We start from the raw sequence: 21263 nt of genomic DNA on the forward strand, positions 1-21263 counted from the left end.
TGACTGATACCCTACAAAAATTACATAAAGGAAAATTTTGAAGTTTTTGGAAGAAAATATTCCAAAGTTAAACACCTTTGTTTTGCAGATACATGCTGCATGGTTCACAGTTGTCTTGCGCCTAAGCTATTCTAGGCATCTTATCTGACTCCTTACATCTGTTTCTAATTTTGCAGAACTCACTGCACAGTCACCCTTGCACTGGCCACGGTATCTCTATAGTGTTCCTTACGTACACACAGCACATCTTCACATCGGTACAACTCCTTCCTAGCTTTCAGAGATGGAAGCATCTCAAAGGCTAACACTGCAGCTTCTAATTTAAGATGTAACCATAGTAACATTACGGAACATACTACTCCTTGGATCAAGAACAAGCAGTCCACTGACCCTTCATGGTGCGATTTAGCCAAAATAAAGCTTATTCCAACCCACAACCACAACAAGGTTACTTAAATCTTCAGGTCATACTTCCAGAGCAAAGCAAGTTCCACCCTCCTGAAATATCCAGGAACCTGCGGTATCATATAAAAGTGCTAAAGAAGGGAGTTAGATGAAAATAACTATTTCTGAAACTTTGACTCCCTAAAGCTACAGTCACATGCACAAATAGAAAGTGGCGGCGGGGGGGGGGGGGTGGTGGTGGGGGGGGGGGGTGAAGCCTTTTCCTTAGTTTTCCACAAGATCAGCAAAGATCTGCTAAAGGCAAAGTTAGTGAAATTTAGTATGTATAGATGATTGATAAATCTGATCATGTTTCTACTAAGTTAGGAGAATATGCATCTAGGGTAGTAAAACACAGTGACTACCTGCGGAAGCCCTATTTGCCAGTGAAGGCAGTACCTTCCCAATCCATATGATAGACCAATTATGCTTGCTTTATCCTTTGGCTAAAAACAACAAAAAGAAGTCCAAATCACTGAAATCTTTAGCTTTTCAAAAAAAAAGGATAGACAAATGCACTGACCAGCAAACATTTTGGTAAGTATGCTGCTAGTATTCTATTTTCAGAATCCCCTACTGAGAAATTTTATTTGTAGCATATAGCAAATATAATCAGGTGCTTCAACGTAGAATGGCCAGTCACTGAGAGAAATGAAAGGAACACAAGTTTCATCAGGAACATAAAGACAAATTCTATAATATAGGTATGTCTGTAACAAAGTCATTTTACATCCATCAGTAATTGAAATCAAGTGCCCCCAGTCCTGCAATACCAGACTTCGACCTTTTCCAGGGAAGAAAGCCATTGACAGCAAAAAGGCAGCTTAACAGCACGTGTTTATACATTAGCGCCATCCAGCTTAATTGACTAACCTAAGATTACAAAAAGCTTTTAAAAGGGAAGCATGTGAAGCATGTGTAAAGGAAGCATGAGCAAAGAAATACCTCCTTCTCCTGTCATCATATAGGCACAAAAAAATTGTACTAAGAGCACCAAATGGGTTAAATGAAGCTTTGGTGTTTAAATACTTATAATTCCTTTGCAGTGCAGAACAGCTTTTGGAAAACGGAAATAGAATGTCTCGCATTAAAAATCCCCCAGAGAATCATAAGTTAGTGTCAAGGAAAAGTGAAAACAATTTGAAAAAACCTTCAATCATCCATTTAATAATCATACAATTTTTATACTCTTCACCTATCATTGTGCTCATACTGAATATGTATCATTTATCAAATAGGAGCAAGAGCCTGTAAAGGTTTCTGGCTGCCTTTGGATTTAGTCAAAATGAATGCAAACAATCACGTGGGATTCAGCCAAGCAATGACGTTAAATTCTGCTCTGTCAGAAGACAGCATCTGTCAAAGCCCACATTTAAACTGCTGCCTGCCTGTGCAGCAGCTGAAGAACTACGGAATGGATTTCAGAGACCACAATCCTCGCCTAAAACAGCTCGAACCCATTTCTACTACTGCCTAGCAACAATGAAAGAGGGAAGAGAGGCAAATCCTATTACTGAAGGCAAGTGAGCCACTACGTGCTAGCACTCACAGCTAACATTACCATTAGAAATATGGATACTGAGGAGAAGAGAACACAGCACTGCATTGTCCGGCAAGGGAAACACCAGATGTAAAAGCTCCAAGACATCGGCTGCGAACACCAGACGAGCCCGATCGGAACAGGAACGAGACCTACTGTCCTTTTGTTCGAACAATGAACAAAAAGCCCCAAGACAAGGACAACACTTATGAGCAGGGAAGGTAACGCGGCAACGGGCAGACAGATGGACAGATTGGATACCGTGAAAAGCGATCGCAGGAAGCAGACTGCTGGGGGATGTGCGCATGTTCGATAGCATCTTTTTTGCTGAAGTGATGGCGTGCCAAAACTATTTTCTGGGGGTATAATCCTCGCACCATAAATGGCCTGACCAAGGAAGGTATGTCAAATCCTTGTGTGTGATATTCATTCAATTGTCTGTTACCTTTTCAGCCATTCCAGATAATGATCATTCCTAATTTGCAGAGCCCGGAGAGATAACGTGTCTCTAAACAGGGGAAAAATTCCAGCAGGTTTTCCTTTCACCACCCCGAACAATGTCACTATCTCAGACTCGTTTAATACACTGCTTACAGCCTGCACAAGGTTGGTGTGGGTACAGGAGGGATTAAAGGGATAATGTAGCTACTGTAATGATTGCATTTAACTGAGAAATTAAAAACTCCAAAGCCTCCAATCTAGAAAAAAACAGTTAGAAATCCTCGGAAACTAGGTCAGAATTAATCCTTATCTGAAGTAATCTTAAAGCACTGGTAAAATGGCCATGATGTGACACACACTGAGAGCACTGAACCATCAAAACAGACCGTGCAGTCAAATTACATTATCTAAAAAGTGCCTTCAGACCTTTTTCACACTTGCTTTTCTTTTTTTTTTTTTTTGCCCCTGAAACACAGCAAAATGTCATCAGACTAATATCAGCCAAGCATAAATTGGGAGCGTGCAAAAGACTGGACATGATTTAAACCATCAGCAGCACAATCAGGCACCACATTTTACAAGTAATATCAGGCTCCACTGAGATCCCAAAAGGAAACCTTCAAACACTACACACTCAAAATGGTGAGCACGTAAATTACCTCATGCCATCATTGCAATTTCTGCTTAATAGGAAAACACTGCCTGTTTAACTTGGATTGTAAAATGGCACTCAAACTAATTGTCATTCATTTCTACTTCTAGTTTAAATTTAAATACTTCATCAAACGTGGCAAGCAAGCAAGACGACAGGTTACTATTTACAATAGAAACTTAAGACCTAAATCTATAGTGATTTAGGCACCACGAAATCAAAGTGCTTATCTGCAGAATCTGCCAATAAGCTGCCATAAATCACCAAATCGGCAACATAAATGTGCTTTCTTTATCCAAGGCAATGCTAACATGCAGTGAAGCAACTGCGACTGGAAAGAGCTCACATACCTAGGGATGCATCTCACAGTCACCCATTTCAGATCACTTTTAAAGCCACTTCCCAGGACTTTTAAAACAAACACTGAATTCTGCCCTCAGGCAGTACTTCTGGAAAAGCATGCCTAGCTGGCAGTGCCACTTCCCTATCTGACATTTTAAAGCCTGAGCATCAGACCTCACCTTGAGCTCTGCCTGTTTTGTGCAAAAGATTAATGCAGTTTGTAAGTGAACTCAGGCACGGTATGTGAGGCCTAATATGCAACTGCTGCTGTTTGTCAGAAGAGCGGCTCGGGCTGCCTTCTGAACTCTTCTAATTAAAGAATTTGCCCACAGCTAATCAAAATATGAAAATCCAGGATGTGTAAACAGGGAGACAAATCCTTCAAACTGCAAAGCTGCAATTATAGAGCAGGACTGAAAGTACAAGGAGCTGAAACACTAGCAGAGCGCAGACCACAAACCAAAATCGAGGAGGCATTCACAGTGCACACACTGGGCATTTGACAACAGACCAGGGACCACACAACCAAGTGCCCAAAAGGAAGAACTATTCTAAGACAGAGTTCCGAAATGCAGAGTTACATGCAGCAACATACTTTCAGAGGACAAGGTGCCTGTATAGAGACCTTTGGTTATACCTGGTTATTTGCTTTTTGTTTTTACCTACTGCCAATGGTTGGTGCCAGTCCATAAGCTTTCTGTGAAATTAAATCTTAATCAGGCAAATGCAGTAGTGCTTTAGCCCTAATTAAACTGAGAGAAAATAATGGTTTTTCTCATGACACTATTTGATGCTGTTTTTAATATATACTGACAGCTCTCTACTTCTAATCAACGCATCCCAGCACATTTTTTCAATGGAGCAATTGCTATTGCTGGATTTCAAATGCTTAATACTCACTGTAATGTTTTACACCTGAATTACAAAGAAACCAAAGCACAAAAGTTGTTGTTTGTGGTGATGTGTGTGTGTTTCTTTTTCCTGCAGTCAGTAGTTTTATGATGCTAAGAAACAGGTGTGGGTCCTTCCTTTATCCATACAAGGCCTTTTTAAAGGGCAAACAGGGACTGAAGGTTTTCTAGGAAATTCCCACCTTGAAAAAAATCAAGGAAACATGTTAAGGAAGAAAGAACCTCTTTGAAAATAAGCTTTGTAATGACAGATGAGATGAGAATCATAAGAAATCTAATATGCACAATGTGAACATGCAGTCAAAAATGGGAGGGGGGCGTAAACCCATTACAACCCCATTTCTGGGACAATTTCTCTGTGCATCATGGAAAGGCAGCAGTTTTAAGTTCACACAAATAATATATAGCCAGATTCTCCCTTTTATTTACTCTTGTTTGTGTGAAACTAGGAGCATAAAAAAGCCTACTACCTTACCTACAAATTAAAAACAGATTAGCAATGCGGTACAGATTTGCTAAAGTATTTGCATCTAACAACTGAAGTTTTAGAAGTGGAAAAATTCAGTGTGGCAAAGTTAATCCAAATTACAGCTGCTACTCTGCATTCAGCTCCTCATGCAGTTCTTGTTTTGACTTCTTCCTAAACTGCATACACATAAAACGGAATGATAATTAGTCAACTATTCCCACAGTTGCGCTCCAAGCTGGTATTGAACAATTATTTTCCCTGAGTTCTAGGATACCCTTTGAAGTGACATTGGTGTTTGCTCACACAGAAATATCCATCCCAAAAAGCTGAGTTTTCATTTAAAACTCACTCCACACCACAGTGAAACTAAAAATTATGTTTTTAAAAATTATGTTTTGAGAGTAGGCTTTTTTTTTCTAAGCATGCAAAAGAAGGTGTAAGTGCTCAGGTAAGCATACATCTTCCACGTCAGGGGCTTAGTTCCTTCTTACCCTAAGGCATAATTTCTGAGCTAAGCAACATTAAGAAGCATTTGTGTATGGAATTTCAGGCTGATTCTCAAGCAGCATATTTTAGACACAGGTTTAACATCTGTGGAGTGGAAAATAATTTTTAGACAGCTCAGTTTCTGGTACATAGCATCAGTCCCAAGCAGTTAAAAAATAATAATAGAGAAATACTTTCAGTGAGCTTGAGAACAAAATCCATGAACATGATGTAACAACAACAGGGAAGAGCTTAATAGATCACCAGGCAAATATTTTGCCATTTCAGACAGAAGTAAGGGGCAGTTTTGTCTTTCTAGATATGTTTATCATTACAAACCACAGTTAAAATCCCCGCTTACTTGCTCCTCCTGGTGGAGGTTAATAAGACAAACTACAGTTTCAACTCGGTGCAATACCTACTTCCCCTTGCTTCCAAATATTGTGAGTGATGTCTTCTGCATATACATTACTCTGTTTATGTATCAACTGACACAGTAATTAAAATAAAGCTTAGTTATGTGTCTCCCCTTACCCTTTTTGAAATCTCATCTTTTCCCCTTACATTAACTAGGCAGACTGAACGTTACAGTCACATAATATATTATTCAACTGCCATCTCTTCTTAAATTACTTCCTTACAGCATAAAATCCTGTAATTTCCCCATATAACATGTCACTTAGTTTTTAAATGCAGAAATTAATCCAAATATTGGTTTTAGAAGATAGCAAAGTAATTAATAAATTACACATTTATATTAAAAATAGCATTTTCTGTGGGACCCTTATTCAACTGTCATCCTTTTTCCTATACAAAACCCTAGGGCCCAGAAATAAATTAGAGCAAATTGAAAATCGCAAACGAATTGCTACTGTGCAGTGAAAGGTTCATTTACAAGATGATGTGATCAGCTTTTAATATGCAGCATCATGAAGCTGCCATATTGACTCTGCTCTTGAATATGAAAAAAATTTAGGAGAAAATGAAGCAGACTACTTTGGCACTTTTTCCTACAGTTACAGCTGCTATTAGCAATACTTCACATTTCTGCATGATAACTGAAGTACAGCGGTTACATTTAAATCCGCAGAGGGAAAAAAGAGTCACGTTCATCAGACAGTTTGCCAGAAAGTAACTTAGAGCTGTGCAGTGTTACTTCTTGTTAATATGAGCATTTACTTAAGATCTCTGTCCACTAAAAATCAACCGCTTGACTGTAAATCAGCTGCACACGAGCCTGGCACAACAGCCAGGAGTTGAGTCTTTTCCTTCATTGTGGAGCGGAAGGTTAGAGGTGCTTGAAAGGTGACCAGAAGCGTTATCATGTGTTACCATCTAAGGGCTGTGCAGTGAGGTTACTGGACCCTGAAAATTAATTTTGACAGGTGCACCTTCTCATTGACTTTCTGAACACAGTCGGGGCCGGTGGAAACACGCCAAGCAGTGTACTGTGACTAACAGAACCCTGCCATAATCAGCCCTGCACCGTCTGTCCCACCACCACTACATGACCATTTTACAAAAAGGCTTTTTAAACTGAACCGTACTAGCCTCTGCATGTCAAATCAATTTTAATTAATGCCAATAAACCTTCCATCTGGTATCAAGCCCTTTTCATTCAGTCCTCTTCAAGCACTGTACAAGGATTTCGGTCAGTATACATGATGCTATTTAAGTCTACTTCACACTTCTTCAGCTAGCATGATCAACTTTTTCTAGTTGTTTTGTTTGCTTTTGAGTATTTTCAACTCTTACCGTAAAAAAATATAAGCAATCAAATCAAATAACTTCGTTTTTTTTTTTTTTGGATAAAAGTTGTCTTTTAGCAAAAATCTGACCTTGTTCATATTAACATGGGCTGTTTTTCAAAAAAAATGGAACTCAGTTATAGGTCCATGTCTAGTTTCTCATTGTAGCTTTTTATATTATGAACAGGTAAAATTAAAAATTTGTGTTCTGTTTTTTAAACCTTTGCAGAGTGAGCCATTTGCAGAGAATCACTCAACAAAAGCAGAAGAAAATGAATACCAAAGAATAGCAGTGGATCCAGAAAGGAAGGGAAAAGCATTTTGCTTGGCCATTGTCTCATCATTGGATTCTTACAACATGCTTCAGTGGAGAAGACGACACTGCTGCTTTGCAAAGATGACCTGGAATACCAAAAGGTCTCTATTTCGCACCCATCTCATTGGCCTGGTGTCTCTCGTATTTCTTTTTGCTGTGTTTCTGTTTTTTAATCATCACGACTGGCTGCCGGGCAGGGCTGCTTTCAGAGAAAATCCCATGGCTTACACTATGCGAGGATTTAGATCTACTAAGAGTGAGATGAACCACAGCTCTCTAAGGAACGTGTGGAAAGACGCCGTACCTCAGACTCTCAGGCCTCAAACAGTCATCAATTCCAACAACACTGAGCTGTCACCCCAAGGAGTTACCGGTTTGGAAAACACGCTCAGTGCCAATGGAAGTATTTACAACGAGAAAGGTGCTGGGCATCCAACTTCGTATCATTTCAAATACATCATCAACGAGCCTGAAAAATGCCAGGAGAAGACCCCTTTTCTAATTTTGCTCATTGCTGCAGAGCCAGGCCAAGTGGAAGCTAGACAGGCGATTCGACAAACCTGGGGTAACGAAAGCCTGACACCTGGCATCCAAATTGTTCGCATCTTTTTGCTGGGGCTAAGCATCAAGATAAACGGATACCTCCAGCGCACCATACGAGAGGAAAGTAGACAATACCATGACATCATTCAACAAGAATATTTAGACACCTATTATAATTTAACCATTAAAACTCTGATGGGAATGAACTGGGTTGCATCTTATTGTCCAAGTGTTCCGTATGTTATGAAAACTGACAGTGATATGTTTGTCAATACTGAGTATTTAATACACAAGCTTCTGAAACCAGAACTTCCTCCAAGGCACAAATATTTTACAGGTTATTTAATGAGAGGTTACGCACCTAACAGGAACAAGGATAGCAAGTGGTACATGCCACCTGATTTGTATCCAAGCGAACGTTATCCTGTATTCTGCTCTGGAACTGGTTACGTTTTTTCGGGAGATTTAGCAGAAAAAATCTTTAAAGTCTCCTTAAGCATCAGACGTTTACATTTAGAGGATGTATACGTGGGGATCTGCCTTGCCAAGCTGCGAATTGACCCTATGCCTCCACCCAACGAGTTTGTCTTCAATCACTGGCGAGTTTCTTACTCCAGCTGTAAATATAGCCACCTAATTACCTCCCATCAGTTCCAACCTAGTGAACTGATCAAATACTGGAACCACTTACAACAGAATAAGCACAATGCCTGTGCCAATGCAGCGAAAGAAAAAGCAGGCAGGTATCGCCACCGTAAACTGCACTAGAAGGACAGCACTCCCTCTATCAAATATATCCCACGTGCAATTTGTAAATATCGCTGAACGCATGTACAGTGAAAAAATGGATGAGCTTAACGGGACAGCCTTTAGTTGATCCCCATCTCACATAGTGGAGTCTGAAAATTATTTTTTTAATTTAAAATAAAACGTATAGTTCTTGATAACACTAATATTATGAAACCATCACCAAAAGGTTTTCCCAGCAAATTTGAAGAAAAAAGATGAGATAAGGATTTTTGTGTTAATGTGCAATAATAAGCATGCACACTTTGGTGGTCCAATTGCTGACTTCTGTGCCAATAAAATATAATTGAGCATATTTTCCACACAAATTTTATTTAAAAAATGCATTCATACCTCCAGTTCTTTTCAGTGTAATGATTTGTTATCTCGAATTACTATAAGTAAAATGAAAAATGAGAAACGAAGGAAATGCACAAAGGGCAGATCAGTTTTACCTTCGAATACCACATTATAATTATTATACACTTCTTTAACGTACAACATATTTAGCAGTGTCACATTTACAATTAAGACACTACCAAAAGAATGCTAAAACAATGCCGAAGTACTCCGTTAAAGTACATCCAGTTCTGGCATGGTTGCTTTTTGGGAGGGATTAGGAAAAAGAAGGATAAATGAAAACAAAGTTCAGACTACCACTTTGTACATTGCCTTCTGAAATGTTACTGGTGTTCTTGATTCAACTCCAGTTTCAACTACATCCTCCTGAAAGAGGTGACAAAGTTGCTTAATTCTGTAGAAGTCATAGGGCAAGCTCCTAAATTCTGGTGCCAAGTAACATTCATTTTGGCATCTTCGTGCAAATTCATTGAACCTGCTATTAATTTCTTTACATAACTTCAAGACAGCTCAAAGGCTGATTGGATATGCAAAATGGAACTTCAAGTCTTTCACCACAGTCTCAAAAATGTTCTATTTTGTAAAAGAGGGAGAAAACCTACTAAATCTTTGTTGATTTTGCTCTTTACTGCCTTTCAGAAAAAAAAAGAAAAAAAAAGACCAGTCAAGTGAAAGTAGGTTTGCTAGAGGAAATTAAGCCAAACACTTTACTTTATAGATGGGGAGGACTAAGTCATATGATTGACATTTCCAGATAGCAATACGGGCGAGAACAAAATGAAAGCAATTTTAAAAATTAAAGCTACAACATCTGCCACTGAAAACAAGATTGAAGAAGAATTTAAATCTATTTACAGGTTTCCAAGTTTTCTAACAAACAGAACTTTCGTTTTCCAACAAAGTTACAGAAGCATTGCATCAGAATCAGGTTATTACTACTTATCACAGTGCCAGGGTAAGCAATACCCGCATTTGATTAAGCAGTAAATGATGGAACTGTGATTAGTTTTCTGTTTGACCAGTACTTTTTAATTGGGTAAAATACAAATATTTGATGTACTTTTATTATTTAATAAAACTGATTATATTTATGGTCCTTCAGCCTTCACTTTTTATAGTAAAGCTGCTCAGGAAGAAATAAATTGCTAGCTTCAGCATTAACTGACGTTTCCAGTTTTCCCTAATTCTTAAAGTGTAGTTTTCATACCATGCACAATACAGAGACCACAGCAGGTTTTTTTTCCTTGTAATGAAAAGATGAATCATCTTACTGAGCACTCTCAGCAGCCCTAAGGCTGTATATATCCAGGAACTTAGGCACATAAGCAGACTGTATCACACTGGTCTAGTCCTCCTAAGGAGGTCTTATTGAAGATGGGTAAGGGAATTTGCTCTTCACTATTTTTTGGGTGGTCCTCCAATAAACTGTCATACCTTAAATCATAGAAATGGACATTTCTGGGGAAAGCAAATGTGTGAAAATAGTAAATTTATGCAGAACAGAAGAACGTTCTCTAACTCAATTGAAATTGTATTGACTTAGTTGTGGTGATGATTATTGGCATTCATGTAACACAGCAGTACAAGCTGTGTTCGAAGTGTTTGGGAACACTCTTTAAACAAACACCCATTTGTAGTTCTCTTCTGACTCCTTCCTTCGTGGTGAGGACTTGAGCACCAGTCACTGCCTTCAGTACTTTCAAGCTAGACCATAACTTACTCTACTTGGATTTTCCCAACTTTGGCTAGTTCAAAATGTTGTTACTAGCTTCTGGGTCTAGTCCAAGAGGCTAATAACTAAACATTAAGTAGTTTGGCACTTTCATTATAAAGTTTGGCAACCAAACAACCTCTTAGGTACTTCACTTCGGAGTTCACGCAAGATGCCAATCTGCCTGAGTTTGGCAGAATTATGTTACAATACCTACGAGTTCAGTACATTGAACTTCTCCCTAGTTAAAATACTAGTGAGGAGTATAAGATGTTAATTAAAAACCCATTCATAATGTCCTTTTAAGGGCCCAACCTACTTTTTAAAAATTGTATTAATATTTGGGTATGATTTGAAACGACTCTATAAACACATTTAAATCACTATCGAGACAGCCAAAGGCTACTTAAATCTTTTTTATCCAAGTGTTTTCTAAAAAAAAAAAAAATTAAGACTAGTTTACTCAACAAGGTATAGAAGTTTGTGCAATATTCTCTTTAAATGTGTTTTGTTTGCTTTTTTTTCCCCGCTCTCTGAATGTCTGCTTCAGATCAAATGCAAAAACATGACTAAACTTATTACAGGAAAACATGCCTTGTCATCAGCACCATCATTGTGGCAAAGAAACATTTTAGACAAAGTAAGCAAGGGAACAAAAACTGGAATTCAGTAATTTTTCCTTATTTAACTTTAAACTGAATAAAGACTTATGCGTTTACACTAGACAACCAAAATAAAGCCTCACACTGCTATTTACCAACAGAACTGCTCCTCTCACATCTCCAGTTGTACTGGTGATTCCAGTTACTTGGGGATCCTGTATCAATAGGTTTAAGCATGTGAAGTGAACAACTACAGCTTTTGGAGTATGAAGGCTGCTCCTATCCCCAGCCATTGACAGATTTTTTCATGGGTAGAGTTCATGGTCTTTTCTAGTCTGAAGAAAAATACTAGTAAAGGTACTTGCAAGCCTCAGTGGTTGCTTTGAGGGGGAAAAAAGTGTCTGATAAGATCTTTAGGTAAATGTTATAAGTTATTTCTGTCCTACAAATTAAAAATTACACAATTGCAGTGATCTTGAAGAAATAAGGCAGACTGGGTTTCAGGTTACAAATGGCTCAAAATCAATGCCAGATCAGGCATGGCATGAGCACGGGAACAGAACCTAGAAGCCATTACTCTAGGCAGCCCCCCATCCCCACTGATTTTCCCAATAGATTAACACAATCCCTAATAATACTTTGATCTGAAATATCTACATCATCCCACATTGCAAGAAGATATTATCTCTTGAATGAATACTCATTGCAATTTTTGAAAACTTCCCAGGAAAAGATGGAAGAGAGAGAAGAATACAGAAGTTACTACTACTTCTGTTCATGGCATTAGCAAGAACAGGCTTGTAACTACTTTGCTAAAGCATCAATTTTCATGTGTTTTTTTCGTTTTTACAACTCATTTCTTAATCCTTACTTTATGCTGTCAAAGAATACAACTATTGGACAATTTCTTTACATTATGACAACTGCACCTATAAAATTTTAAATGCATCTCCCCTTTTCATTTCATAGTTTGTTCTTTCAAAGCAGCCTGTGATTTGGGTGGTGCAGTCTCACCATTCCTGACCCCACTAATTCCAGGCTGGCGATCATACCCATCACACACAGCATTTGCTGTTTCCCTACCAGCTTCCATCTCCAGCCTGTCCAGCCAGCCTTCCATGTCCAGCTCTGCTTTGCAAGACTTAGCCACTACTCAAGGGGAGCACAGGGAGAAGAGGGAGGCAGGGAAGCTGCACTGCCAGCTATGCAATGCTGCACCGTGCAAATGTAGGTCAGAAAGGAGAGAACAGCGCCTTTGCTTTGTACCCAAGGCAAGAATTAATTCAAAGGCTTTCTGGGGCAGGAGGCTGGGGGACGGCCGTAGAGAACAAACTTGCAGCAGGTCAGTTAAAGCTCTTGAATATCAGAGGAGTGAAACTAAAAATGCAGCACCTGATCAACATCACACATTTAAAAAATACATACACACACACACACATCAAGGGCAGGCTCAATGATGAAAGGAAAGCACTAAAAGCGAGGTCAAATTAGAAAGCAGCATCTGAATTTCTAGTGAAAAGTGTTTGTACTTTCCCCCTTCTAGAGGAAATAAAACTTTAAGGTGAACCTATTCCTGTAACCAGATTTCTGGTTTGTGATTGCAGTGAATGCCCTTTATTAAAACCTGCACCAAAGTAATTACAAGCAATGACACGACGGCATGAATAGCAGCAGGTCAGTAACTCCAGAACAGCTATTTTACATATAGGAGTGCCAACACACAGTCAAAACAGCACAGAAAGCCAGATCAGTTTTATCTAGGGCTTCTATTTCATTTTGAAAGGAAGTGTTTGCTATATTCTTCATTTGCCCCTGGCTAACTCAAAGGAAAGCCAGCCTGGCACAAGCCGGTACCACAGTTAAATGACTGCGGAAGAATTTAGCTGAACATGGGATAGAGATGAAAACCACCATGGTCTTCTCTTATCACCATGGCAACGGTTAAGAACCCTCTTAAGCATTTAAATCTGACAGTTTTCATGATAACCCTAACTGGATGATGGTAATGATGCATTTTGCTTCATGAGCTAACTACTGTGCAACTCCAACCACCGGGTACGAACCATTCCCTTCGCCATTCTCAGGGCTGTGCTTGTGGTCAAAACGTTCTGACCGAGACAGTAACCTCAAGTCACTTCTCGCTCAAAAAAGTCCCTCCAGCTCAAGGCACGCTTATAGCTTAAAGCTTCATGTAGTCTCAAAGGTTTCCATTTAAATGCTTAGCTTGTGCACACTTGCTGTACCAGGTGGCAAAGTCAGGACTGCTAAAATGTTTGATGGGAATTTTCTGAAAGGGCTTTCATTCACCAGGGAATGCCTGAGAAAGAAACGCTTTGCAAAACACTTTCTAAAGACTGAGCAGAGTTGCTCCTGTTGTCTTCTAGGTACCATTAGCCTGAGCAAGGAGGAGGAAGTTGATGTTATTCTATAATTTTCATCACCATGTAACCAATATAAAGTTTTTCAAATAAGAAAACACTGCAAGCCATACATACAATGTGTGTGTGTATATATATATATGAACATACAAATACATCACTGAAGACAAGAGCATAAGAACAAGTTCATCCATCTCCTTTTAGCCCATTTAGCTTGATCTAACAATAATTGACATTTTGGTATCAATACTCAGTGAACCACTCACAATGACCTCCCAGACACCTAGTGAGGGTATGATGGAAAAGGCTCTTTTTTATTTCCCTCATTAGAAAGATGTGTGCAAAACATTTCTTACTCTAATACTTTAAGGACACCAGATTTGATATTGTCTTGCAATTAATTCAACATAAAGAAGATCAAGAAACTGAGAACAGTGTGAAATCCTTAAAGGATTAAAATTTCCCAAGACAACAAACAACAGCCTAGAGGAAATAGCCATGTCTGCAAGAATGTAAGAGATAACGCAAAGTCCTCAAGAAGTTACACATACCCCATTCTTCCCCTGTTAACACAAGTGTTTATAACGTTAAAAATTAAAAACTTCCATACCATCATAAAAACATTAAACCTCTCCACTCTCAAAAAAAACAACAACGTCTTCTGTTGTAGAAAGGCCAAGTGTTCCCATGTCTCAGCAAGCTCAAGATTTAAAACACAAAAAACTCTCTGCCACAAGAAATCCTTTGTTAATAAAATACCAAACAAGTCACCAAGGAAAACAAAACCCTAGCTCACTGCCTTTATTAAATATTTAACATATCCTGCATTTAAACAAGATGAGGTCTAAGAAATATTTGAAGAATAAAAGAGATTCTAGGTTTCTTTCAGTATTTCACTGCTGCTCTCATCATTTTCAGAAGTATGCATCTGGCATATTAAGAAAATCTACGTCATAATTAAAGCCTGTTGTGCCATAACATATAGGTTGATGCAAGATAACAAAACAAAAATGAATCACTGGAAAACGCCATCTGTGACTCAGTCTAAAATTTTATGTAAAAATTCATTACTGCCAGTTAACGCAAATGCCAGTCTTTTTATAGGCATTTCTCCAAAGTCCACCTAGGCATTGATTTTCGTAGACATGAAAATTTAACTCAATTATCCAGCCTTGTGAATCAAGAGAATAACCAATTTCCCATTGTATCATCTTTGAATAATTTAAGGCCTTGTATTTTATTGATTCTTTTTTAGCATGGAAGAAGATACTTTTTATGTCCAAATAATTTAAAGAAACAAGATTTTAATTCAGGTATGCTCTTGACATTACTTAAGACTCTAAAAAGAGCAAATATCATACACATACCTGAACGGACAACACATCTGTTCTTCAAAAAGAAGATTGCAAAGCTTATGCTGTAAGCACAATGAGGCACTAAAAAGGGGGGGGGGGGGGGAAATCTCATTGATCCTAAATAAAATGCAACTTCAACTGAAATGTATTTTCAATAACGCCCCTACTGATGTCATGAGAAAATTCTGTCTTTCAAGTTGGAAGCAATTTTTAAAAGCAGATGCAGCAGACTACTCCTATCATTTCACCAAAATCAATATTGCTTTATCTGTTTTGGAAGTTAACCACATTACTTTAAAAAGTTTATCTATTTCCTGAATTCTCAACATGGTAAAAATAGATATATAAATTGAAAGAATGACAGAAAATGCTTTTATGTTATCTCAATTCTTTTATTTTCTAAAAAATGCAATTTATTCAAGCTCAAAAGCCATAGTTACTGCTGCATATTATCCAGTTGTGAATTATGCCCTTTATAATAGCAGGCGAGTCTGCTTGCTACATGTGGCAAAGGCCCAATTTTCTTCCTACTAAAAATTTGGTTGAGAAATGGATACTTAAAACAACTTAAGACACCCACTTTCATTAACGTCAAAAAAGGACTATCAGCCTTCTCCCAGTAATCTGGGGGCTCTAATCCTGAAAAAAAAAATTTAATATTGCCATATTCAGTAAAACAAACAAAAAAAAGAACAGCATTCTCTGGGTCCCTCAAGTTTTATTTTTTATTTTTTCCCCCCATTATTTCCCCTCCCACTTCTACTATTATAAAGTGAGGAAAAGGTAAACTCCTCAAATGATTTATTGTCCAAATTTCACACTAGCAGAGCAGAATAGAGAAACTGTAATAAAGAACAATCACATTTCTTCCCTACCCCTCCTCCTTTTCGGCAGAAGACTTCACACATCTGAACACACACTGTCTGTAACTGCCATCTTCTGCATGCATTCTGTAAATCACACCTGAGAAACATGACTTTTGTTGTGCGTAAGACTGCTTATGACAACCAGACTAATATTAATACTTTACCTCTTCTACTTCTGTAAGAGAAACATCTACAAATCCTGTATTTACAGTTTTGTCCACTGTAAAAAATATTTTACTTGGAATAAAGCAATTTTCTCGCCGTTCCTTATCACAGTAGTCTCTTAGACTTGTGAGTATTTACACCACCAGGAAGCTGTTATTTACACAGAGCTATACTGAAAGGAATTACAGCAACTTAGAAATTCCTTATTCATGAGGAATTGTGAGAGATTTGTGGCTAAAGTACTAATATATGATTCACTCAAAACAAATGAGTAAGCTTTTTTTTTTTTAATGTTTTTTCATATTCTGAAGATCCAGATTTTTTTTCCCCATTTTGTCAGTATAAGCTCTAATTTTTCAGCTTGAAAGCTACTCAACATGCTGGTTCTCCCAAACCTCACCACCTGTGTGCAACGGCTTTTCAGAAACCAGTACACAGAGTTGTACACTAGCTAGAACATGGCAAAGTATTTTTCCATCAGATTGCAGTGCTGGAACAAAACCACATTCACTGATACAGTCATTTCAGCATTAAGATAATGATGAAAATAATTAAGACAAATTGCAGAGTTGGATGGCGTTCATGTGCTGAAAGGATGGACTGATCCAGCCATGCCTTCCTCAGCACGTCCAGACACAGAATGCAAAGTGGTAGATGGTTCCCGTTTTTTTCCTATGACACTTGAAGACATTTGAGCAAAAATAGCTTTCAATGTTTGCTGAACACATTTTACACCAACTTTGTCAGTTACTTGACATGAAAAATTATCACAGTGAGAGGAGTCTCCACAGAAGAGAGATCTGGCTCCCTGCATGGCCAACCAAGTAACTTGGCACTTCATTTGTGGCAGTGGCCAATGGAGACAGACACAGCAATCCATGGCCTTAGCTTGTCCCAGCTTTTGGGAAGTCAACAAAACCAGAATTGTTCTTGTAGTGGTCAATAAAGCTTTCTTTTCTTGCTATCCTACTTTCTTCCTTTGCCAACTGCCTCTTCGCAACTCAGCATTTTCCCAATATATCAAAAAGATACGTGATAACATGCTACATGGAGGCAATTTCTGTACGATGCCATATGAAGAACTGAGCAATTCTCCAAACAAATCCTCCAACAATCTCCCCATCTAAACACAACAAGAACACACTAGCAATACAACAATTTCTCTGAGAGAAAAAAAATCTAACTGGTCTTGTCTTAAAACATATGGACATGAACTCCCTAAATGTAGCTTTTTAGAGACTGCATTCAGAAAAGATAACACAAATCTGTCTGGTCCTAATAAATACCAAACTACATTTTCTGACTTTTCTGTACAACTTTCTCAAAGCTTCTAATAATCATCAGTCTTTTAGATGTCAGAGAACTGGTTCTATACTGTAGACCAACTCTCATTGCTTAACACTGGCATCAGATGAAATTAGACTGAGACAAACTGACTGGTTTCAATGCTTTGCCAATGTAGCCACAGACTTTAACAAGCCTAGTAAATACATAATAAATGTTGACTAGGAACTGTTATTACCAACACTTCCTTCCTAAACAGCTGATAAATTTATCCAGCAATTCGCAGAAATATTGCCCGAATTTCTCCATTAACTGCAAAATAAGAGGATGGAACAGAGAAATTCACCTGCAGAGACTCAACTACCTGGAGGCTTTTAACTGATCCTATAGCAGGTGTTAGCAGAAAGTAACAGTAACTTGCTGTGCTGCTGCTTAGCTACATTAAAGAAAAACTATCAAAAAACAGTAGAAATACTTTGTAATTATTCTCTCATTATAAACTTGGAAACTGGGACATTTTTGTGTTACATAGTAGATCTCTTCCTATTAAACAGATAAAAGAGGCAAAACTCAGGAAAGCCACACTTTTGGTGAAATACCTAGACAGGACAAGCACCAAAGAAATAAAAGGAAAAAAAATCTGCCCTGAACTGTTTATGTAACCAAATGAGAAGACACATTTTAAGTGGTGGGCTTCAATTTAAGTACTGGTAATAGGTGTTTCACTGTGTAATGGAAAATATCTCTGGAACTTACATATTTTGGAAAAACAATTATAGAACAATATTTGCATTATGAAAACTTCAAAGTTTACTGAATTTACATGAAATCCAGAAGATCTTGAATTGTGCATGCTGCAAAATGGATGCTAGTTAATAAACTAGCTAATTACAAGCTAGTTAATACCACTGGAGTTCATTATGTCGGGGCATTACTAGCTGGACTGAAGAGGACTGACAGTTGATTTTTATTTGTTGATCTGATTCAGGTCAAATCTGTAATCCTATGCAATCCAGTAGCAAACACACATGGCACTAAAGAAATAGGACCCCAGGAACGTGAGAAGCAGAAAATGCATACGACAGTCCTGGGAAACATCTCCAAAACACAACAGGCTAACCCACTTTCTAGATGTTTATAAAAGTAAAGGTGAGAAGTCAAAGCATATCAAGTTAAATGCTTTCAATTCCCACATGATTTTTCTAATGCAGGAGTAAATTGGCCTTCACTCACTGTAAACCAAGGAAATTAAACTACAGCTAACTAAAGTAATTTTATTCCTAAAGACATCACCAGCCAATGGCAATTTTATGCATTATAACTTATGAATGTTGATGTTATACACTTTTGGTAATTTGCTTTAATTCGCTTGAGTGCCTTGATCTAGATACAGCCTTAAGGAACGCTCGTATATTGCCATATTAGATTGCATCATCCTTTGTATTAAAGAGAAAAGGTTATTTCTGAATGGCAAAACTACGAAGCACTGGCACTAATACGAAAAAGGAAATTATTTCCAAGACTTCACTTCTTCATGATTCCTAGCCGCTACAGACACTCGGGTAGCAACAGCTTCACCATGGAAAGACTTGAGGTGTTTAACTAGAAACATAAAATAACTTTAACCCTTTAAAACAAATCCTATACTGGGCTCCCACACTTTTTGCTGAGAACTGCCAGAGGAGTGAATATTGGAAACATATTGAATGTATTGTTTTTGCTGTACAGTACATGTTTAATAAGGACAGCATTCATACACATGTTGTTGTATCCGAATAAAGGTGAGCAAACTGCCTGATCAGGCTATCCTTTCATTAGTGCAAAAGACAGGTGTAAAAATAAATACATTTCACAAAAGATTCCAGGTATGAAAAGGAAGCTGATTTACACATTCAAATTTTAACAAAGTTGTGAAATTTGTACCACATGTAAGATTATCCTTTTAAAAACAAATATAATGTTATTCCAGGCAGTCTAGCATCTTTTAGATTTTACTTTTTAGGACAGAATAATAAGCAGACCATAATGCTAATATGTATTTTACTATTTCAAATCTGAATTTCACCTTCTGTTCATGTCCAGATACTTTTGGAAGTGTTTTCATTTTTCAAGACTTAATTAGAAACCTACTATAAAAGCAGTGGTTTGTTACAGCATAAGATATCCCACTAAAACAGAATGGAATTTATAGACTAGTATGAGGCATCTGCATATAATGTAGGCAACTAAATTATTAGCTACAAAATATTTGTCTTAACGCCTTATGTAGCCTTTTCCATCCAGAATTCTTTTGTTTTACTTAGTAACCACAACGGGGAAATAAAATAAAATGCATTGGGCAGGTTATTTTTTCTTATGACAACTGTATTCCATTTAGATTTCAGAAATATCACAGTCTGTTTGCCTCATTTACATCAACTGTTCCCAAGATAACTAGGAAGTAGGACTGATTAATACTGCTACATGATGCATCCTCAAGATTCCTCGTTCCAAAGCAAAACAAGAGGTTCTTTCTCCCAGCAGGAAACAGATTTGTTAGCAGCCTACTTCGGTAACACTCCTTCCACAGTACTCTCTGAACCTATTTTCCAGTTTCAATCAAACCTGGAAGAATGTGTTCTTCTTTGTCAAATTTTGTGAAAATTGCTGGCCAGAGAAACGAGACCCTCTGACTAGTGCTCCTAAGGAAGGAAAGGCAGGCAGCACTTTTTCTGTACCTCTTCAAAATGCCAGCACCAAGCCACCAGAAAGCACACATCTGAACTGATCAACTGCACATCCCTCCGAGTTAGAGCAGAGCACAAGGAGGTAACGCTTTACTTGGGTCAAAGAGAGACTTGGGTGATTATGGAGAAAAGATACATTACTTTTATTGTCTAAGAAGAAATCTAGAATTCAAAAAAAGAATTATTTGAAATTACAAGTACTATGAATTTACAGCAACTACATTTAACAAGAAGCAAGTCACATCACTACCACTTTGCTTACTCACACAATTTTGCTTCACACTTCCTTTTTAAACCGATGTGTAAAAGTATGTCTGTTGCTTATGCACAAAACCCACTCATACACCTTTATGTAGGGAAAGTGTCTGCTTTTAACCTTAAAGAGAACTGTGGAGCAAGATATTCTAGTTCCAATAGCATATCTTAAGTCTTCTAAAGCAGCAAGCCAACTGAACAGTTCCTAAAGCAGTCTGCCAAATGAAATAACATAACATGAAATAAAACCATATTTAGTTAATATTCATGCTATATGAAGTCTAACCAAAAGCTTTATATACTAGCTAATTAAAATGCATATTTGTGAAAAAAGTTGTTCTCAGTTATATATCAATTTCTATCAAGATACCAACTGCTTTATATAAATTTGACATTTTGGACAAACATTACCTGAAATATTAAATATTGAATATTAGCATGTTCGTATGGGACAAAAAAAAATCTTTGATTTTCTTCTAAAGTGTAAAAGGAATTTTCAATGTCTTAATGTTTAATCAACATCCCTAAGAAAGTCACATTCATACTACGTATTTGTGCACAAATATTAGAAACCAGATTGGTTTTTTTGCCTGGTGTCTCCAGTGTTATGCCTCAAGTTGTACACTCATGGGGTTCGTGTGACTTAGAAGATCCCCACACCAAAAAACTCCCCCCAGGAAAACATAATCCCTTAGGGAATAAAACTAGGGCAAAATATGAAGTGGTGAATGAAAAGTAAGGGCATGTACATTCACACACACAGGTCTCCTTTACCTCCAGACACTCAGTATCTTCATGAGGATTTTAGATGAATAAAGGCCGAAGAACCACCCTTCCAGCAGCAGCGATGCAAGTATTTTCTGCAATAGCATATTACTCAGTA

The 21263-nt window shown here is 37.8% G+C and overlaps 2 protein-coding genes across 2 annotated transcripts in view; one reads left to right on the plus strand and one right to left on the minus strand.

Annotated features, from left to right (window-relative positions):
- Positions 1-21263, minus strand: part of CDC73 (cell division cycle 73) — a 95256-nt gene that overhangs the window by 35641 nt on the left and 38352 nt on the right. The window lies entirely within an intron of this gene.
- On the plus strand, positions 653-10134 carry B3GALT2 (beta-1,3-galactosyltransferase 2). Its single transcript, XM_083847303.1, has 2 exons — positions 653-2384; positions 7263-10134. The coding sequence occupies exon 2, from the start codon at positions 7392-7394 to the stop codon at positions 8658-8660; it is 1269 nt and encodes a 422-aa protein (XP_083703429.1). The 5' UTR covers positions 653-2384; positions 7263-7391; the 3' UTR covers positions 8661-10134.

Source organism: Anser anser (assembly GCF_964211835.1).
Source record: "Anser anser genome assembly, chromosome: 8".
Lineage (NCBI taxonomy): Eukaryota > Metazoa > Chordata > Aves > Anseriformes > Anatidae > Anser > Anser anser.

Bases quoted from the DNA above. Each gene is read 5' to 3' on its own strand.
- B3GALT2 (XM_083847303.1), top strand. From the start codon at position 7,392: ATGCTTCAGTGGAGAAGACGACACTGCTGCTTTGCAAAGATGACCTGG.